We start from the raw sequence: 15,152 nt of genomic DNA on the forward strand, positions 1-15,152 counted from the left end.
AAGCCCGCGGGTCGGGTCTGCGTTCGGCCTGCTTTCCCGGCCGGGATCGCGGTCCCGGGCGCTTAGCCTGGGGGCGCCTGTGTCGAGGGCCCCCTGCGCTCGCCGGCCGCGCCCGGGGTCCTCGCTGCCCGCGCTTTCTTACCGCCCCTTCCCGCGTTCGACTCGGCTGAGCTGGGCCCAGTCTCCGCGACCGCTCCGGGCGGGTGGGCGCGGGGGGAGTCCGGGACGGACCCCACAGCCCGGCTGCTGCCTCTTCGGGGGCCGGCCGCCTCCATGGCCTTTAGGCTGGCGGGGCCCGGCCGCTCAACGCCCTAGGAGCCGGCATTCCGGGAAGCAGGGAGCATGGTGGGGGTCCTGGCCATGGCGGCGGCAGCTGCTCCCCCTCCGGTGAAGAACTACGAGATTGAGGTGAGCTAGAGAATCTCCGTCTGTAGGAGGTGGGTGAAAGGTGACCCCAACTTTGGATCCGGGAGGGGAAAGGAGGGACCTGGTGAGGCCCCACAGCAGTGACATTGTGTGCAACAATTGCTGGAGTGTGTCGCTTCCTAAAGTCGTGATAGGTACTGACAAACATCGAGATTGTGAGATGATTGCGGGGCCAGGAAAGTCAGGATTTAAAAGATACCTCGACCGGTCCCCAGGTCCTGAGATGTTGGTGGAACTTGATGTTTTGGACTTGTGAGATGTCGCAGAGGATCCCAGGATCAAGTCTGGGTTCATGGTAAGGAATCAGAACTTTAGCGTTGGAAAGAATCTTTAAGTTCCAGTAGTGTATCCATTTACCTATTGGAGGATGACTGCTTAGATTGCCATTACAGGAGTCAAAGTAATTTTTTAAAAAAATCGGTTTCTCATGGTTCCAGAGCTTAACATACTGCAGTTAGGAGTCCCAGCGTGGAATGCTGTTATTCTTACGTATTCACCAAATTTCAGTGAAATGCAGTAAGCAGTCAAGCAGTCGTTATATAGATACTCTAATGCCATGAAGTATTGGAGTAGCATCTCAAGCTAGCGTTCTGAAGTAGGCACACTGGTGTCCTTGAAGTACGCCAAGATGTATGCTTATTTAACTAGGACTCTCCCTTATTTTTTGGAATTGAATAACTTTTGTCTACTTGCTGGTAGCTGTTACGCTGATATTTGTCTGCTAAATCAAGGGAGTTGATCAGCTTTCTCCGATGTGAAGGACTTTTGGTACTTGAATGAGACAGTTCTTGATTTTTGTGTGGTCGGTTTATCAACCTTTTCGTTACAGTTTCTGCTTTTGGCGCCCTGCTTAGCCTATTTCATAGCAATGATACTTATTGTTTAGTATTGCAGGGGTGAGGGCCTTGTACACATTATTTTGCTTAATATCAACCCTGTGCTGAGGTATCATTGCCTGTATAATTAGAAAGTTAAAAGTAATATGCTTAAGGTCCCATGCTAGTAGATATCAGAGCCAGCCCTTGAACTTAGATCTGCCTGACTCCAGAGCCTTTGATACGATCTCATGGTAATATAATAATACTGATAACTCATTAACATTTTCTCCTAATGCATTTACCATCTCATTTTAACATACACAATTTTCATCTGTATTTTGCCTCGTAGTCATCCAAATGGTTAGAAATTTGTCCCAATACCATTTATTAAGTACTTCTTTGCTCACTAGCTTGAATACTACTGTTCTCATGTACCAAGTTCTTAAATATATACTTATTTCTTTTTCTGGTTTTCTTTTTTATTTAAAAAAATTTAAAAAAGATTTTTCTAAGTTTATTTTTGAGAGATAGAGTTCTAGTGGGGGAGGGGCAGAGACAGAGGGAGACAGAATCCGAAGCAGATCCAGGCTCTGAGCTGTCAGCACAGAGCCCGACTCTGGGCCTGAACTTACAAAGTGAGCGATTATAACCTGAGCCAAAATCAGACGCTTAATCGACTGAGCCACCCAGGTGCCCCTAAAAAATTTTTATAAAATGTTTATTTTGAGAGAGAGAGCACGAGTAGGGGAGGGGCAGAGAGAGGGAGACACAGAATCCGAAGCAGGCTCCAGGCTCTGAGCTGTCAGCACAGAGCCTGTCTTGGGGCTTGAACTCACAAACCGTGAGATCATGACCTGAGCTGATATCAGATAGTCAACCGACTGAGCCACCCAGGTGCCTCTCTTCTTCTTCTTTTTTTTTTTAATGTTTATTTACTTATTTTGAGACAGAGAAAGAGCAAACTCAAGGAGGGGAGGGGCAGAGAGGGAGGGGGGGAGAGAGAGAGAGAATCCCAAGCACGCTCCACACTGTCAGCGCAGAGCCTGATGTGGGACTCAGTCACACAGACCAAGAGATCTTGACTTGAGCCAAAATCAGGAGTCAGATGCTTAACCCATTGAGCCACCCAGGCTCCACCCCCCCCGCCTTTATTTTCTTTCTTTTTTGTTTTGTTTTAGTAATCTCTACACCAGATGTGGGGCTCAAGCTCACAACCCCAAGAGCAAAAGTTGCATGCTCCACTGACTGAACCAGCCAGGCGCCCCTAGCTTTTAATGCTTTCAATGATGATAGCTTTGTGATACCGTTTTTTTCCCCCTTAATGTTAATTTATTTTTGAGAGAGAGAGCACAAGCAGAGGAGGAGCAGAGAGAGAAGGAGACACAGAATTCGAAGCAGGATCTAGGCTCTGAGCTGTTGGCACAGAGCCTGATGTGGGGCTGGAACCCATGAAGTGTGAGATCAACTGACTGAGCCATCCAGGCGCCCCTGCTTTATGATACCTTTTAATTTTCTAGAAGTATAATTCACCATTCGTTACTTCATTTTTTAAGATTTTATTTGATAAATTAATTTATTTTTAATGTTTATTTTTGCAAGGGGGGTGGGGAGGGACAGAGAGAGAGAGGAAGACACAGAATCTGAAGCAGGCTCCAGGCTCTGAGCTGTCAGCACAGAGCCCAATACAGGGCTCGAATCCACAAACAGTGAGATCATGACCTGAACCCAAGTTGGATGCTTAACTGACTAAGCCACCCAGATGTCCCAAGATTTTCTTTTTTTTAAGTTTATTTATTTTTTATTTTTTAATTTTTTTAACGTTTATTTATTTTTGAGACAGAGAGAGACAGAGCATGAACGGGGGAGGGTCAGAGAGAGAGGGAGACACAGAATCTGAAACAGGCTCCAGGCTCTGAGCTGTCAGCACAGAGCCTGATGCGGGGCTCGAACTCACGGACCGCGAGATCATGACTCGAGCCAAAGTCGGACATTTAACCGACTGGAGCCACCCAGGCGCCCCTTGTTTATTTATTTTTTGAGAGCATGTGTGCATGGGCGGTCTCTCTCTCTCCCCCCCCCCCCAAAATAAATAAATAAATAAATAAATAAATAGATAAATAAATAAATAAATAAAACACATTAAAACATTGGAAAATTTTATTTGTGGTAAGTGTCCTTCAAAATTTTTACTTGATTAGTAAATTTTGGGATGCTAGGTTTGTTCACTGTGTGCGTGTTTCTTAGAGATAGGATAATTTGTTTTTAACTAAAAAAGTGCAAAGGGAATGGAGTTAATATTTGTAGAGGTTCTACTATGCAGACTTCGTATATTTTCATGTATGGTATTTGTTACAAATTTTGTGGGGTAGGTGCTAGTATTCAAAGGTTGTAAACAGAGACCAATAGAAATTAACACATTTGTACGTAAGTATAGTGGCCTGGAAACTTTTTTTCAAGTATAATATATATAAAGTAAAATACACAAATTATAAGTGTATGGCTTGTGATGTAACATTGAGATTTGAACGTAGGTTTAATTTTAAAGCTCTTTTTGCTTAAAAAAAATTTGTTTTGTTTATTTTTGAGAGAGAGGGAGAGAGGGAGAGAATGCGAATGGGGGAGGGGCAGAGAGAGAGGGAGACACAGAATCCGAAACAGGCTCCTGGCTCTGAGCTGTTACCTCCCGAACTGCGAGATCATGACCTGAGCTCAAGTCGTTTGCTTAACTGACTGAGGCACTCAGATACCCCTCTTTTTTCTAATATATATCATGTTTGTTACCTAAGGGAGCCTTCCTTTTTTTATTCAATTAGGTAAAATATTAGATCCATGTTTAAAATTTATGTTTTGTATGATCTTGCTTGACGTAAGTGCTTTCTTTTTCTTTTAAATTGATAGGCGTGCAAAAAGCGAAGGAAAGATGATGACAGATCTTCCTGCAAAACAATTACAAAATATTTATCACCAACAGGGAAGACTGGAGACAGTGTGTTCTCTCCACCCAAATCCAGTAATATTCTGAATTATTTTAGAAAGACGTCCCCCACAAATGAGAAGACACAATCAGCAAAAGAGTGCAAGATAAAATCATTGCCACCATTGCCTGCTGACAGTGGCAAAGACTGTAAAACACCGTTGGGAGTGTTCTCACACATAGAGTTCAAGAAGAGGGGAAAGAGAGTTAATTTATCTCATCGACTAAATAATATTAAAGCTGAAAATGAATCTCCAATTGAAATTAACAGTGACGATAGCAAAGAAGACTCAGGTCTAAATAATGATTTTGCAGAAAGTAGTACGTCTGTTTCACTCTGCAAGAAACGTGTAGAGGTACTTGCAGAAAGTATTCAAGATATCAAAAAACAGTCAAGCACCAGGACCTCCATAAAAAGCTCCAAGAGAGTAAATCCTAAGCAAGGAATCACAAAAAATGATTGCAAAAAAATGAGGAAAAGGAAGCACAGAGATATAATAGATCTGTCCGAAAGCTTACCATTGGCAGAAGAAATAAGTCTCCTTCAAAAAGATGGTAAAGACAGGAAGGAGAGAGTGCCTTCCCTAGCCGATGAGATGGACAGTCCTGCAGACTGTGCAGACTCTAGGGGTGATATAGCTAAACCAGCCCGCTTAAAGGATAGGACAATAACTGTCTCCTACGAGGAATTTTTGAAAAGTCACAAGGAAAATAAGGTAGACCTACCAGACTCTACAGTGGCGATTTGTATTCCTTCTGAAACTGTCGAAGATATAGTCAAAAGCGGTAGTATGAGTGACCCAGAAACCTGTGAAATTTCCCAACACGTACGCTCCAAGACAGTTACCGTTCTTGCACAGGTTCACCCTATTCCCCCCAAAAAGACCCGGAAAATACCCTCAATTTTCTTGAAACAAAAGCAGTTGGAAACAGAAAATAGCCTGTCAGATCCTGAGAATGAACAGACTGTTCAGAAAAGAAAATCGAACGTTGTCATACAGGAGGAAGAATTAGAGTTGGCAGTGCTGGAAGCTGGAAGTTCGGAAGCCTCAAAGCCGAAATGCACTCTAGAAGAAAGACAACAGTTTATGAAAGCGTTTAGGCAGCCAGCATCGGATGCGCTTAAAAATGGAATGCGAAGGTCTTCCGATAAGCAGAAAGAGCTCAATGAAAAATCTTTGAATGATGAAGGAAGAGACGGTAATTCTAAAAAAATCATGGACAATCCTAACATTCAAATGATTTCAAATTATGGCAATTCACAGTCACATACTGACAAAGGAACTTTTCCTAAAGAGAAAAGTAAAAAGCTGAAGAAAAAGGGTAAGAAGATGTTAGATACTGGTGCTACTCCAGGTGAAAGTAGACAGGGAAATACTCAAAAGAAAGGAACAACTTTTTCCTTTAAGGGTAAACAGAGTCAAAATAGGCTTAGAAGGAGTTTAAGACAAAAGAAAACGGAAGTTTTCAAAAACACATTATTTAGCAGTGAAAATCTTGTTGGGGAAGACCCTCTAAAGATTTCCTCTCCGTATAACAAGAAGTCTTCAAGAAAAACCAGCGTACCCATTAATGATAAGGTCATACATTGTAAAACCGAAACCGAATACAGTCTGGAAAATGTTTCCACACCCAGGTCAAGCAGAAGATCTGTAAGAACCAGCAGCACCCCTACCGCAATGGTCATTAGAAGTACTCATTCTGAAGATGATAGTCCAATAAAGGCTTCCACTCCAAAAGCAGCCACCTTACCAGAAAAGCATAGCTTATATACGGCAGAATTAATAACAGTCTCTTCTGACTCAGAGAGCCCTATTAGGTAAAGTTTTGTTTCTATTCTGAAGTTCTAAGTGTTCTCCATATATTAGTTGGGAAGGAAAATGCTTGAAGCATTGGAGAGTATCATTTTTTTCTAGAATACCTGATTTATAAGGCACAAAACAGTTTCAAAAATGCTTATTTTTCACATTTAATTTAAGGTCAGGCATGATTTCAGAAGAATTATAGATGTATTTTATTTATTTTTTTAATGTTTGTTTTTAAGGGGGAGAGGGGCGGAGTGGGGGGGGGGAGACATAGGATCCCAAGCAGGTCTGCCCTGACAGCAGAGAGCCCCATGTGGGGCTCAAACTCACAAACCATGAGATCATGACATGAGCCGAAGTCAGAAGCTTAACTCACTGAGCCACCCAGGTGCCTCCTAGATGTATTTTAGATGAGTTCTAACTTTTACTCATCGTAGTTGCTAATCTCTGAATTCTCTGCATCTAATAAACATGAGATTAAAAATAAGTCAGAGCTTTATTTCTTGGGAAACTGAGCCATATCGTATGAGGTATATACTTGCGTGCTGGTTTTGGTCAATGAAAGAGTGATCTTAAGAGGTAATTTTACGATTTCTAAAAGGAAACATTTTATATTTTTTAAGAGTTTGAGTTTGGCTTACTTTTGATCAGTAGTTTGAAACTATTGTAGGGGGTATTTTTGTTTTTAAGAACTGTCCAGAAATTGAAGCCCTAGGTGGTTCTTTTCTATACTTAATTAAAACTCTTACACATAATCATAAAACGCTTCTGAATATCTTTTTTATTCCCAGAATGAAATTCACCAGAATTAGTACTCCCAAAAAATCTAAGAAGAAATCTAAAAAAAGATGTGAGAAATATGAAGCAACCGATGGAGATTTTACTTCTCAGACCAGAAAGGTAATTGGAATATTCGGGTATTCCGTTTCCTAAAACAATAGCTACTATTAGAAGTAATGTGCCAAAAGAATATTCACATATTTTATAGATTGGTTATATTAACTATAGCATATGTTATTACTCACTATTTTTCTATTTCTCTAGTTAGTTTATTAAGTGGTCAACATATCTTATTGTGAGATGAGAGCAATTGATAAGGACAGTATAATTTGCTTAGAAAAACTTTTCTTGGTAAGAGTTACATGTTAGTCATTTTCCTTAAGGCTGCTTATAGGTTATGATTCAATTTTTGGTTTATTTCTATAGATCAGAGGCCAAAAAGTAGGATCTGTAACTCTGGGACAGGTCCAAAAACCCTTGTACTATTGATATTTTGGGCTGGATAATTCATTTGTTATAGGGGACTCGTGCATTGTAGGATGTTTAGCAATAACTTAGGCCTCTACCCATGACATATGAGTCGCTGTCCAGCTCCTCTGGTTATGACAACCAAAAATGTCTCCACACATTGCAAATATCCCTGGGAAGGAAAAAAAAGAATCGCACATCACTCTCCCCCCCCCCCCCCCCCGGTTGAAAACCTTTACCCTAAAGGGAAAGGTAGGATATATAAGAATAATTTAGCTGCTTTTAAAAATAATCTGCGTATCCACACCTTGAGAGAATTGGATTCTCTCCAGGGTGTAGGCACAGGTATGTGTGGGTTCACAATGCCCATAAGGTGATTCTGATATAATCCTTGGGTGAATGGCACTGCTACAGAAAGTTGTTATCTCTTTCATTGTTATTTAACAGCTGTCATTTTTTTTGACTGCTTATCACATTCCAGGCACTATGCTTAGTACTCGTCATTAATGTCATAAAGTAAATATTTATCCCTGTTTTGAAGGACAGTGGAGCTAAAGGAGGTGAGAACATTTTTCAGAGTGGATGAAGTGACGTGCAGTGGAAGCCAAGCTGGGTGGCTGGGACTAGAGGCCGACAAACAGGGAGAAAGTAGGGTGCCATCAGCAATGAAGTTCCTGGTGTTGTCAGGGGTAACCAAATAAGGCTGGGAGGATGGGTGGATATGACTGTTTTTGAGGTGATAGGATTATTGATGGTTTTAACTTTATTTTTCTGTTTTATGTATAAACATGAACTTTAAAAAATTATTTTAGTTTTTTTAATAGCAAGAGAGCACGAGCAGGGGAGAGGGGTGGAGGGAGAGAGAATCTTAAGCAGACATGACACCACGTTCAGCTCAGAGCCTGGACACGAGGCTCGATCCCATGACCACAAGATCATGGCCTGAGCCAAAATCAAGAGTCAGACACTTAACCGACTGATCCCCCCCAGGCAGCCCTATAAACACGAACCTTTAAGAACTTTTATCAGGAAAGAAAAAAAAAAACTATTAGAAAAAAAAAAAAAACTAATTTCAAGTAACGGCAGAATTACTTGCCAAAATGTGTATGTGTATGCTTTTTTCACATTCACTGAAACATATCTTTTTGTGTAACAGTTTATTTCAGTAATTGAGTTATCCATTTAAATTTAGGTGGATTATTTTGAATACGAACTTAATAAGGTTCATCAGCCTGCCAAAAATTTTGCTAGCAGAACAACAGAAATCTATCACTCTACTATACAGAAGATTCTACTATAGAAGAAGATTCTACTCTATTGTAGAGTAGAATTCTACTCAAAGTAGAATCTTTGTTTTCCTAACCTTCTTACATATATTTTGAATATCCATGCCTATGCTTTTCAATAGTTTTTTAAAAACATTTTGAAGGTTTTATTTTATTTATTTATTTATTTTAATTTTTTTTTTTAAACGTTTTTATTTATTTTTGAGACAGAGAGAGACAGAGCATGAACTGGGGGAGGGTCATAGAGAGAGGGAGACAGAATCTGAAACAGGCTCCAGGCTCTGAGCTGTCAGCACAGAGCCTGACGCGGGGCTCGAACTCACAGACTGTGAGATCATGACCTGAGCCGAAGTCGGACACTCAACCGACCAAGCCACCCAGGCGCCCCTTGAAGGTTTTAAAAAACAGCAAACATTTGTTTAAAAACAGAAGTTTATAAAATTAAAAGTGAAAAGTTATTATCTACTCTCTAGGAGTAACACACTTAAAAAAATTTTTTTTAACATTTATTTTTGAGAGAGAGGGAGAGACAGAAACAGCGTGAGCAGGGGAGGGGCAGAGGGAGAGGGAGACACAGAATCCAAAGCAGGCTCCATGCCGCCAGCACAGAGTCCGCTGCAGGGCTCCAACCCATGAACTGTGAGATCATGACCTGAGTGGAAGTCGGACTCTCAGCCGACTGAGCCACCCAGGCTCCTCAAAGGGTAACCCATTTTAATAGTTACATTAAAACTATTAATGTCTTTCTAGACTTTTTCCTATGATTAAATAGGTATATGTGACTTTTAAAAGGGATCATATGATGTAAACTGTTGGGCACCTTGCTTGTTGGATGTCTTTAAACATAAAAACCCGTAGAACTCAATATGGAAAGCACATTGTCTAGAAGGTAATATTTAAATGCACAGGATCACTTTGTACATCAATGGCAAAGTCAGGCCTAAAGGCCAGACTTCTTATCTAGTGCTCTTTCCCATACTGAATGCCTTTTCAGCCTCTCTCTAGTGGATTCACCCTAAAGGTGACTAAAGTCAAATAGATGCCATGAAGATGGTGGGGAAATAACCAACAATTCTAATCCATACAGACATCTAATATAGACATCTCTCTGGGTGTTTTTCATGAATGTAATTATCTTTATCTGAATAAATTTCTAGTTAAAAATAAAGGTAGACACATTACATTAGACATGTTAATTACACTAGACACACTAATTTCCTTGGTAATATTTAAGTAACTATTTCTTTGTCTTTTTTAATACGATTTATGATTATAGTTTTATGTATGTTTAGTGGATTTTATTATTTATTAATTAAATGTTTGAGAGCGAGTGAGTGAGCTGGGGAGGGGCAGAGAGAGGGGGAGAGAGAAAATCCCAAGTAGGCCCCATGCTGTCAGCGTGGGGCCTGACATGGGGCTCCATCTCACAAACCATGAGATCATGACCTGAGCCGCAATCAATAGTCGGATGCCTAACCAACTGAGCCACCCAGGCGCCCCTGGATTTTATTTTTTACAACAGTTTTAGGTTCACAGCATAACTGAGTGGAAGATACAGAGATTTCCCATATACTCCCTGTACCCACACATGCATAGCCTCCCATATTATCAATACCAGAATAGTACATTTTTTAACAATTGATGAACCTGCATTGACAGATCATTATCACCCAGAGTCCCGAGTTTACATTAAGGTTCACTCTTGGTGTTATACATTCTGTGAGTTTAGATAAATGTATAATGACATGTATCCATCATTCTAGTATCATACATATAGTGTCGTATCACTGGCTTAAAAATCCTCTATGCTCTGCCTGTTCATCCCTCCTTCCCCGCCTAACTCCTGGCAACCACTAACCTTTCTACTGTTTCCAAAGTTTTGCCTTTTATAATTTCTTTCTATTATTAAATATAAAATGTTTGCCACTGATCTAAGTTTTTCAAATTTTTGTTTAGGCAAGCAGTGCTTCAAAAAGTGTATCAAAAGCAAAACAATTGATTGAAAAAGCAAAAGCTTTACACATTAGTAGGTCAAAAACTACTGAAGAAATAGTGACGCCCTTAAGACGTTCATCTAGACATCAGACGCTTGCTGAAAGGAAGGAATTGTCAGAAACAGCAGTAAGTATTAGAAATATTTATTGGTGTGAGTTCTGTCCTATTCTGCTGCTTGGAGAAGGAGGAGGAAGCCATATAAAGTTATAGGTAGAATTGTAAGATACCCCTGAGGTTGTGGAAAGAATATCATTTGCATTTCTGTTTTAAAAGCTCTTCGCTCCTTTTGCAAAAGCATACAGTCTGCATCCTCATCATGTCATTTGAGATCCTTCATAGGCTGAATTAGCTCTTCCCTTTCCTCCTTCCTCATATACACACTTTTTGCTCTAGTCACACTGAATTATTCCTTCCTCCCCAAATGGTGCAACTTTTATTTCCACTTTGTAGTCTCAGCTTGAAATGCATATACCGAATACTCTTTTCTACCTGAGGAATTCCTACTCATACATTAAGTCCTGCTAAATGCTACCCTGTTTTCTTATGTATGTATGTATGTACGTATGTATGTTTATTTTTGAGAGAGTGCAAGTGGGGAAGGGGCAAGGGTGGGGGGTGTGGGGACAGAGGAGTTGAAGCAGGCTCTGTGCTGACAGCAATGAGCACGATGCACGGCTTGAACTCAAGAACCATGAGTTCGTGACCTGAGCCGAAAGTCCAATGCTCAGCTGACTGAGCCACCCAGGCACCCCTGCCTCCTCTTTTTTAAAACCAGCTTTATTATAGAGATATAAGTCACATACCATACAATTCACTATTTAAAGTGCCCAGTTCACTGGCTTTTAATGTATTCACAGAGTTGTGATTCCATCGCCACAATTTTAGAGTATTTCATTACCCCAAAAAGAACTCCTATTTCCCTTAGCTATCACTTCCCAGTCTCCCCTCCCTCAGCCCCAGGCAACCACTAATCTACTTTTCTGTTTGTATAGATTTGCCTATTCTGGACATTTCATATAAATGGTATCATATAACATATGGCCTTTTGTGCCTGGTTTCTTTCACTCATAGTGTTTTTGGTGTTCATCCATATTGTAGCATCAATATTTCATTTATTTTTTATTGCCAAATAATACCACTTTGTATGGCTATATCACATTTTTTTAACCCTTTCATCAGTTGACGGACATTTGGATTGTTTCCACTTTTTGATTATTAGGAATAATGGTACGAACATTCTGATACTTCCTCTTGAAAGCTTTGTTGGTGCCTTCAAGACAAGTAGTTTCCTTCCCAAAATGTACTTAACTTCTATGGGTTTTTTTGTATTTTAGTCAATGTTGCTCTCAACCTACCGTGTTATGATTGAACTAGCTCTCCCTCTGTCCCCTAAACCCTGGTACAACCTTGAAGCCAACTCTTGTTGCATTTGTCTGTGTATGCTGTATTGCCTGACACATGGTAGATGCTTAGTAAATGTGTACTGACCACCTGAAAGCATATCAGACTTTATCTAATACATTTATAGGATGTATAGCTCTCAAAGAGTAGAGCTAGAACTTGTATAGCTCAGTGATACTGACTCTTTGGTCTGGAGTAAAGTCTTTTGGTTGCTTCTTTAAAAAAGAAAACCCATGGTAATAATAAGTCCACCCTTTGATATGTGAACTTGAATGGTATAGCACAGGCTATTGTCATTTACGACATATAGCGTATGTTTTCTGTGTCAATCAGGTAGTGTCTGATGAAGAGATGGATGGAGCTGCTAATGTAATTATCTTACCTTTGGCCTCTAGCACTGTAATCCTTTTGAAATTTAAAACCTCAATTGTATGACATATTGTAAAAATGTTTTTCTTATTCTGTCTTAGGACTCTGTAATAATAATAGATTCAGATATTACTTCTTCAAAGCAACCCGAGAAAAATCAGAAGAATCTTCAGTGTCTGAATGACGTGCTAGGAAAAAAACTTAACAAGAATCCTAAAAACGTACCAGGTAATGAGATCTGATAATGTTTGTGACAAATATTAGAATGCTTTGGAGGAATTATATTGCTTTCATTTTAATTTAATTTCTTGTCTTCTAAAATATGAACGTTCAATTATATTACATATTTCTATTTTAATAAGTAAAGTTATAATGTAGTGAAGAGTTTTATAAAGGTAATTGTGTGTATTCAAGTTATTGCATTTCTTTCTATTTAGCTGCAGTTAAGGTAGAGATTCCCAAACCTGATAATCAAAATCATCTGAATAAATTAAAAATTTTCTTTAAAAAAAAAAAAAATTTTTTTTAATGTTTATTTATTTTTGAGACAGAGAGAACCAGCATGAGCAGGGGAGGGGCAGAGAGAGAGGGAGACACAGAATCGGAAGCAGGCTCCAGGCTGAGCTGTCAGCACAGAGCCCAACGCGGGGCTCGAACTCACGAGCTGTGAGATCATGACCTGAGCAGAAGTCAGCTGCTCAACTGACTGAGCCACCCAGGTGCCCCAAATTAAAAATTTTCTTAAATCTTTAGGTCCTTCCCTAGGCATATTGATTAAGAATCTCTGGGGGCGCCTGGGTGGCTCAGTCGGTTAAGCTGCCGACTTCGGCTCAGGTCATGATCTCGAGGTCCGTGAGTTCAAGCCCCGCGTCGGGCTCTGTGCTGACAGCTCGGAGCCTGGAGCCTGTTTCAGATTCTGTGTCTCCCTCTCTCTGACCCTCCCCCGTTCATGCTCTGCCTCTGTCTCAAAAATAAATAAAAAAAAACGTTAAAAAAAAAAAAAAAAAAAAAAAGAATCTCTGGAGGGGGATTGTGGGAATCTGTAGTTTAAACATTCCCAGGAGATTCTGATAATGCTATTGGGAGACTAGATGATTATATAGAACATTTTTTAATTAAAAAGTTAGTTTAAAAAAAAAAGTTTTGTTAAAGTTGAGAAGAGTTCATTTTTTTTAAGTTTAAGAAGATAGAGCTATAATTGAAAAGTATCTGGAGGTAAGTAGAGATGATAAACTTTGATACTAACTTAACTATTTATTTTTCTAAGGGAAAGTGAAAGTTGCTCCTTTATTTCTTACCAGAAAAGCTCAAAAAACAGCTGATCCTATTCTTGGTTTTGATGAAAACAGGTCAGTCTAATACAAATTTTAAAATGCTGAAATGTCTTATGGAATGTATTTTGTATTTTTTCCTTGACTTTGATGAGAAAGCATGTACATTATCATTTGAACCTTTAATAAGTTTATTTATTTATTTTTAGAGAGAGGGAACACGAGTTGGGGAGAGGGGCAGAGGGGGAGAGAGAGAGAGAATCTTAAGCAGGTTCCATGCTTGGTGCAGAGCCGGATGCGGGGCTTGATCTCGTGACCCTGGGATCATGACCTGAGCTGAAACCAAGAGTTGGATGCTTAACCAACTGAGCCACACAAGCATCCCAATAAGTTCATTTCTAAAGATGACAATATTGACAGTGCTACAGTCACAATTTGAAGATCAGACATTTTGTGGCCATCTCTAGATAGAATAGTGGAAAAATAAACCAAAAGCACCAAAGAGCTGATTATGAACTTATTCCGTATATATTTAAATACCTGCTATGAGGGTGCTGGGCTGGCTTCGTCGGTAGAGCACGTGACTCTTGATCTCAAGGTCATGAATTTGAGCCCCACATTGGGGGTAGAGATTACTTTAAAACAAAAAAGTAAATAAAATGAAATCTTTAAATACCTGCTATGTACCAGGCACTGTTTTTCATACTAGGAATATTTGGGGGAACAAAACAAGACACCTTCCCTGTCCTCATGAGGCTTACACTCTAGAGGGAAGACAATCTGTGATAAAACATTAATTGGGCCATCAAGTGAAAAATTGCAGTTGTGCTAAGAAGGAGAGGTACAGAGTTTTATTAAGTTTATATTAAGTGGATTTGGTCTGGTCAAAAAAGGCTTTGCTGAGGAAATGACATCTGAACTGAAGGATGAGCAGGAGTTCACCAGGGGAGGAACAGTGTTCTGGCCAGAGGGAGCAATCTGCAGAGTCCCTATAGCTCGAAGGAGCATGGTGAAGAGAGAGGTTGAAAGAATGCTAGTGTGACTTGAGCAGAGAGCTTGGGTGAGAGGAATGTGGGCCTAAGCTGGAGAGGTGGATGCCAGCCCACGTAGCACCTTTAGGCCGTGTGAGAGAATTTGTCATTTTGCCAAGGGCAATAAGAAACAGAGGGTTTTAAACACAAAATATGCACATAAATGTTTGGATTTCGGGAAGGTCTTTTCTGACTGCTGGATTGGTTTGCTAGATCAAAATCCATAATGATTAATTAGATCTGGGGGGTAGGGGTAGGAGAGATGAAAGTGAAGGTGACACTCAAGTTCTGGTATCCCTGTGCAAGTGGATGGCATGGTGGAAGACCAGGTTTAGGGACATCATGGGTTCAGGTTATTTTTTTCCTGTTTCACTCTTACTGAGGTATAATTACATATTGTTAAGATGCACAAATCTTTTTTTTTTTTTTTTTTTTCGAGGGATGGAGGGGCAGAGGGATAGAGAGAGAGAGAGAGAGAGAGAAAGAGACTCCCAAGCAGGCTCCATGCTCAGTGCAGAGCCAGATGCA

General features: G+C 40.1%; 1 protein-coding gene across 3 annotated transcripts in view; it reads left to right on the plus strand.

Annotated features, from left to right (window-relative positions):
* The first annotated feature begins 207 nt into the window (after nt 1–207).
* ATAD5 (ATPase family AAA domain containing 5) overlaps nt 208–15,152 on the plus strand; it is a 45,360-nt gene continuing 30,415 nt past the window's right edge. For 2 of the 3 annotated variants that reach the window (XM_007076190.3, XM_042967067.1), the window contains exons 1-6: nt 208–408; nt 4,143–6,037; nt 6,815–6,923; nt 10,514–10,678; nt 12,424–12,550; nt 13,590–13,671. In XM_007076190.3, the coding sequence (XP_007076252.2) occupies nt 343–408; nt 4,143–6,037; nt 6,815–6,923; nt 10,514–10,678; nt 12,424–12,550; nt 13,590–13,671 (2,444 nt within the window). In that variant the 5' untranslated portion in view covers nt 208–342. Of the gene's footprint in view, nt 409–678; nt 722–4,142; nt 6,038–6,814; nt 6,924–10,513; nt 10,679–12,423; nt 12,551–13,589; nt 13,672–15,152 lie in introns of those variants that run through there. The other variant, XM_042967068.1, reaches the window with a different exon arrangement.

The sequence above is a fragment of the Panthera tigris genome, chromosome E1 (genome assembly GCF_018350195.1).
Source record: "Panthera tigris isolate Pti1 chromosome E1, P.tigris_Pti1_mat1.1, whole genome shotgun sequence".
Classification (NCBI taxonomy): Eukaryota; Metazoa; Chordata; class Mammalia; order Carnivora; family Felidae; genus Panthera; species Panthera tigris.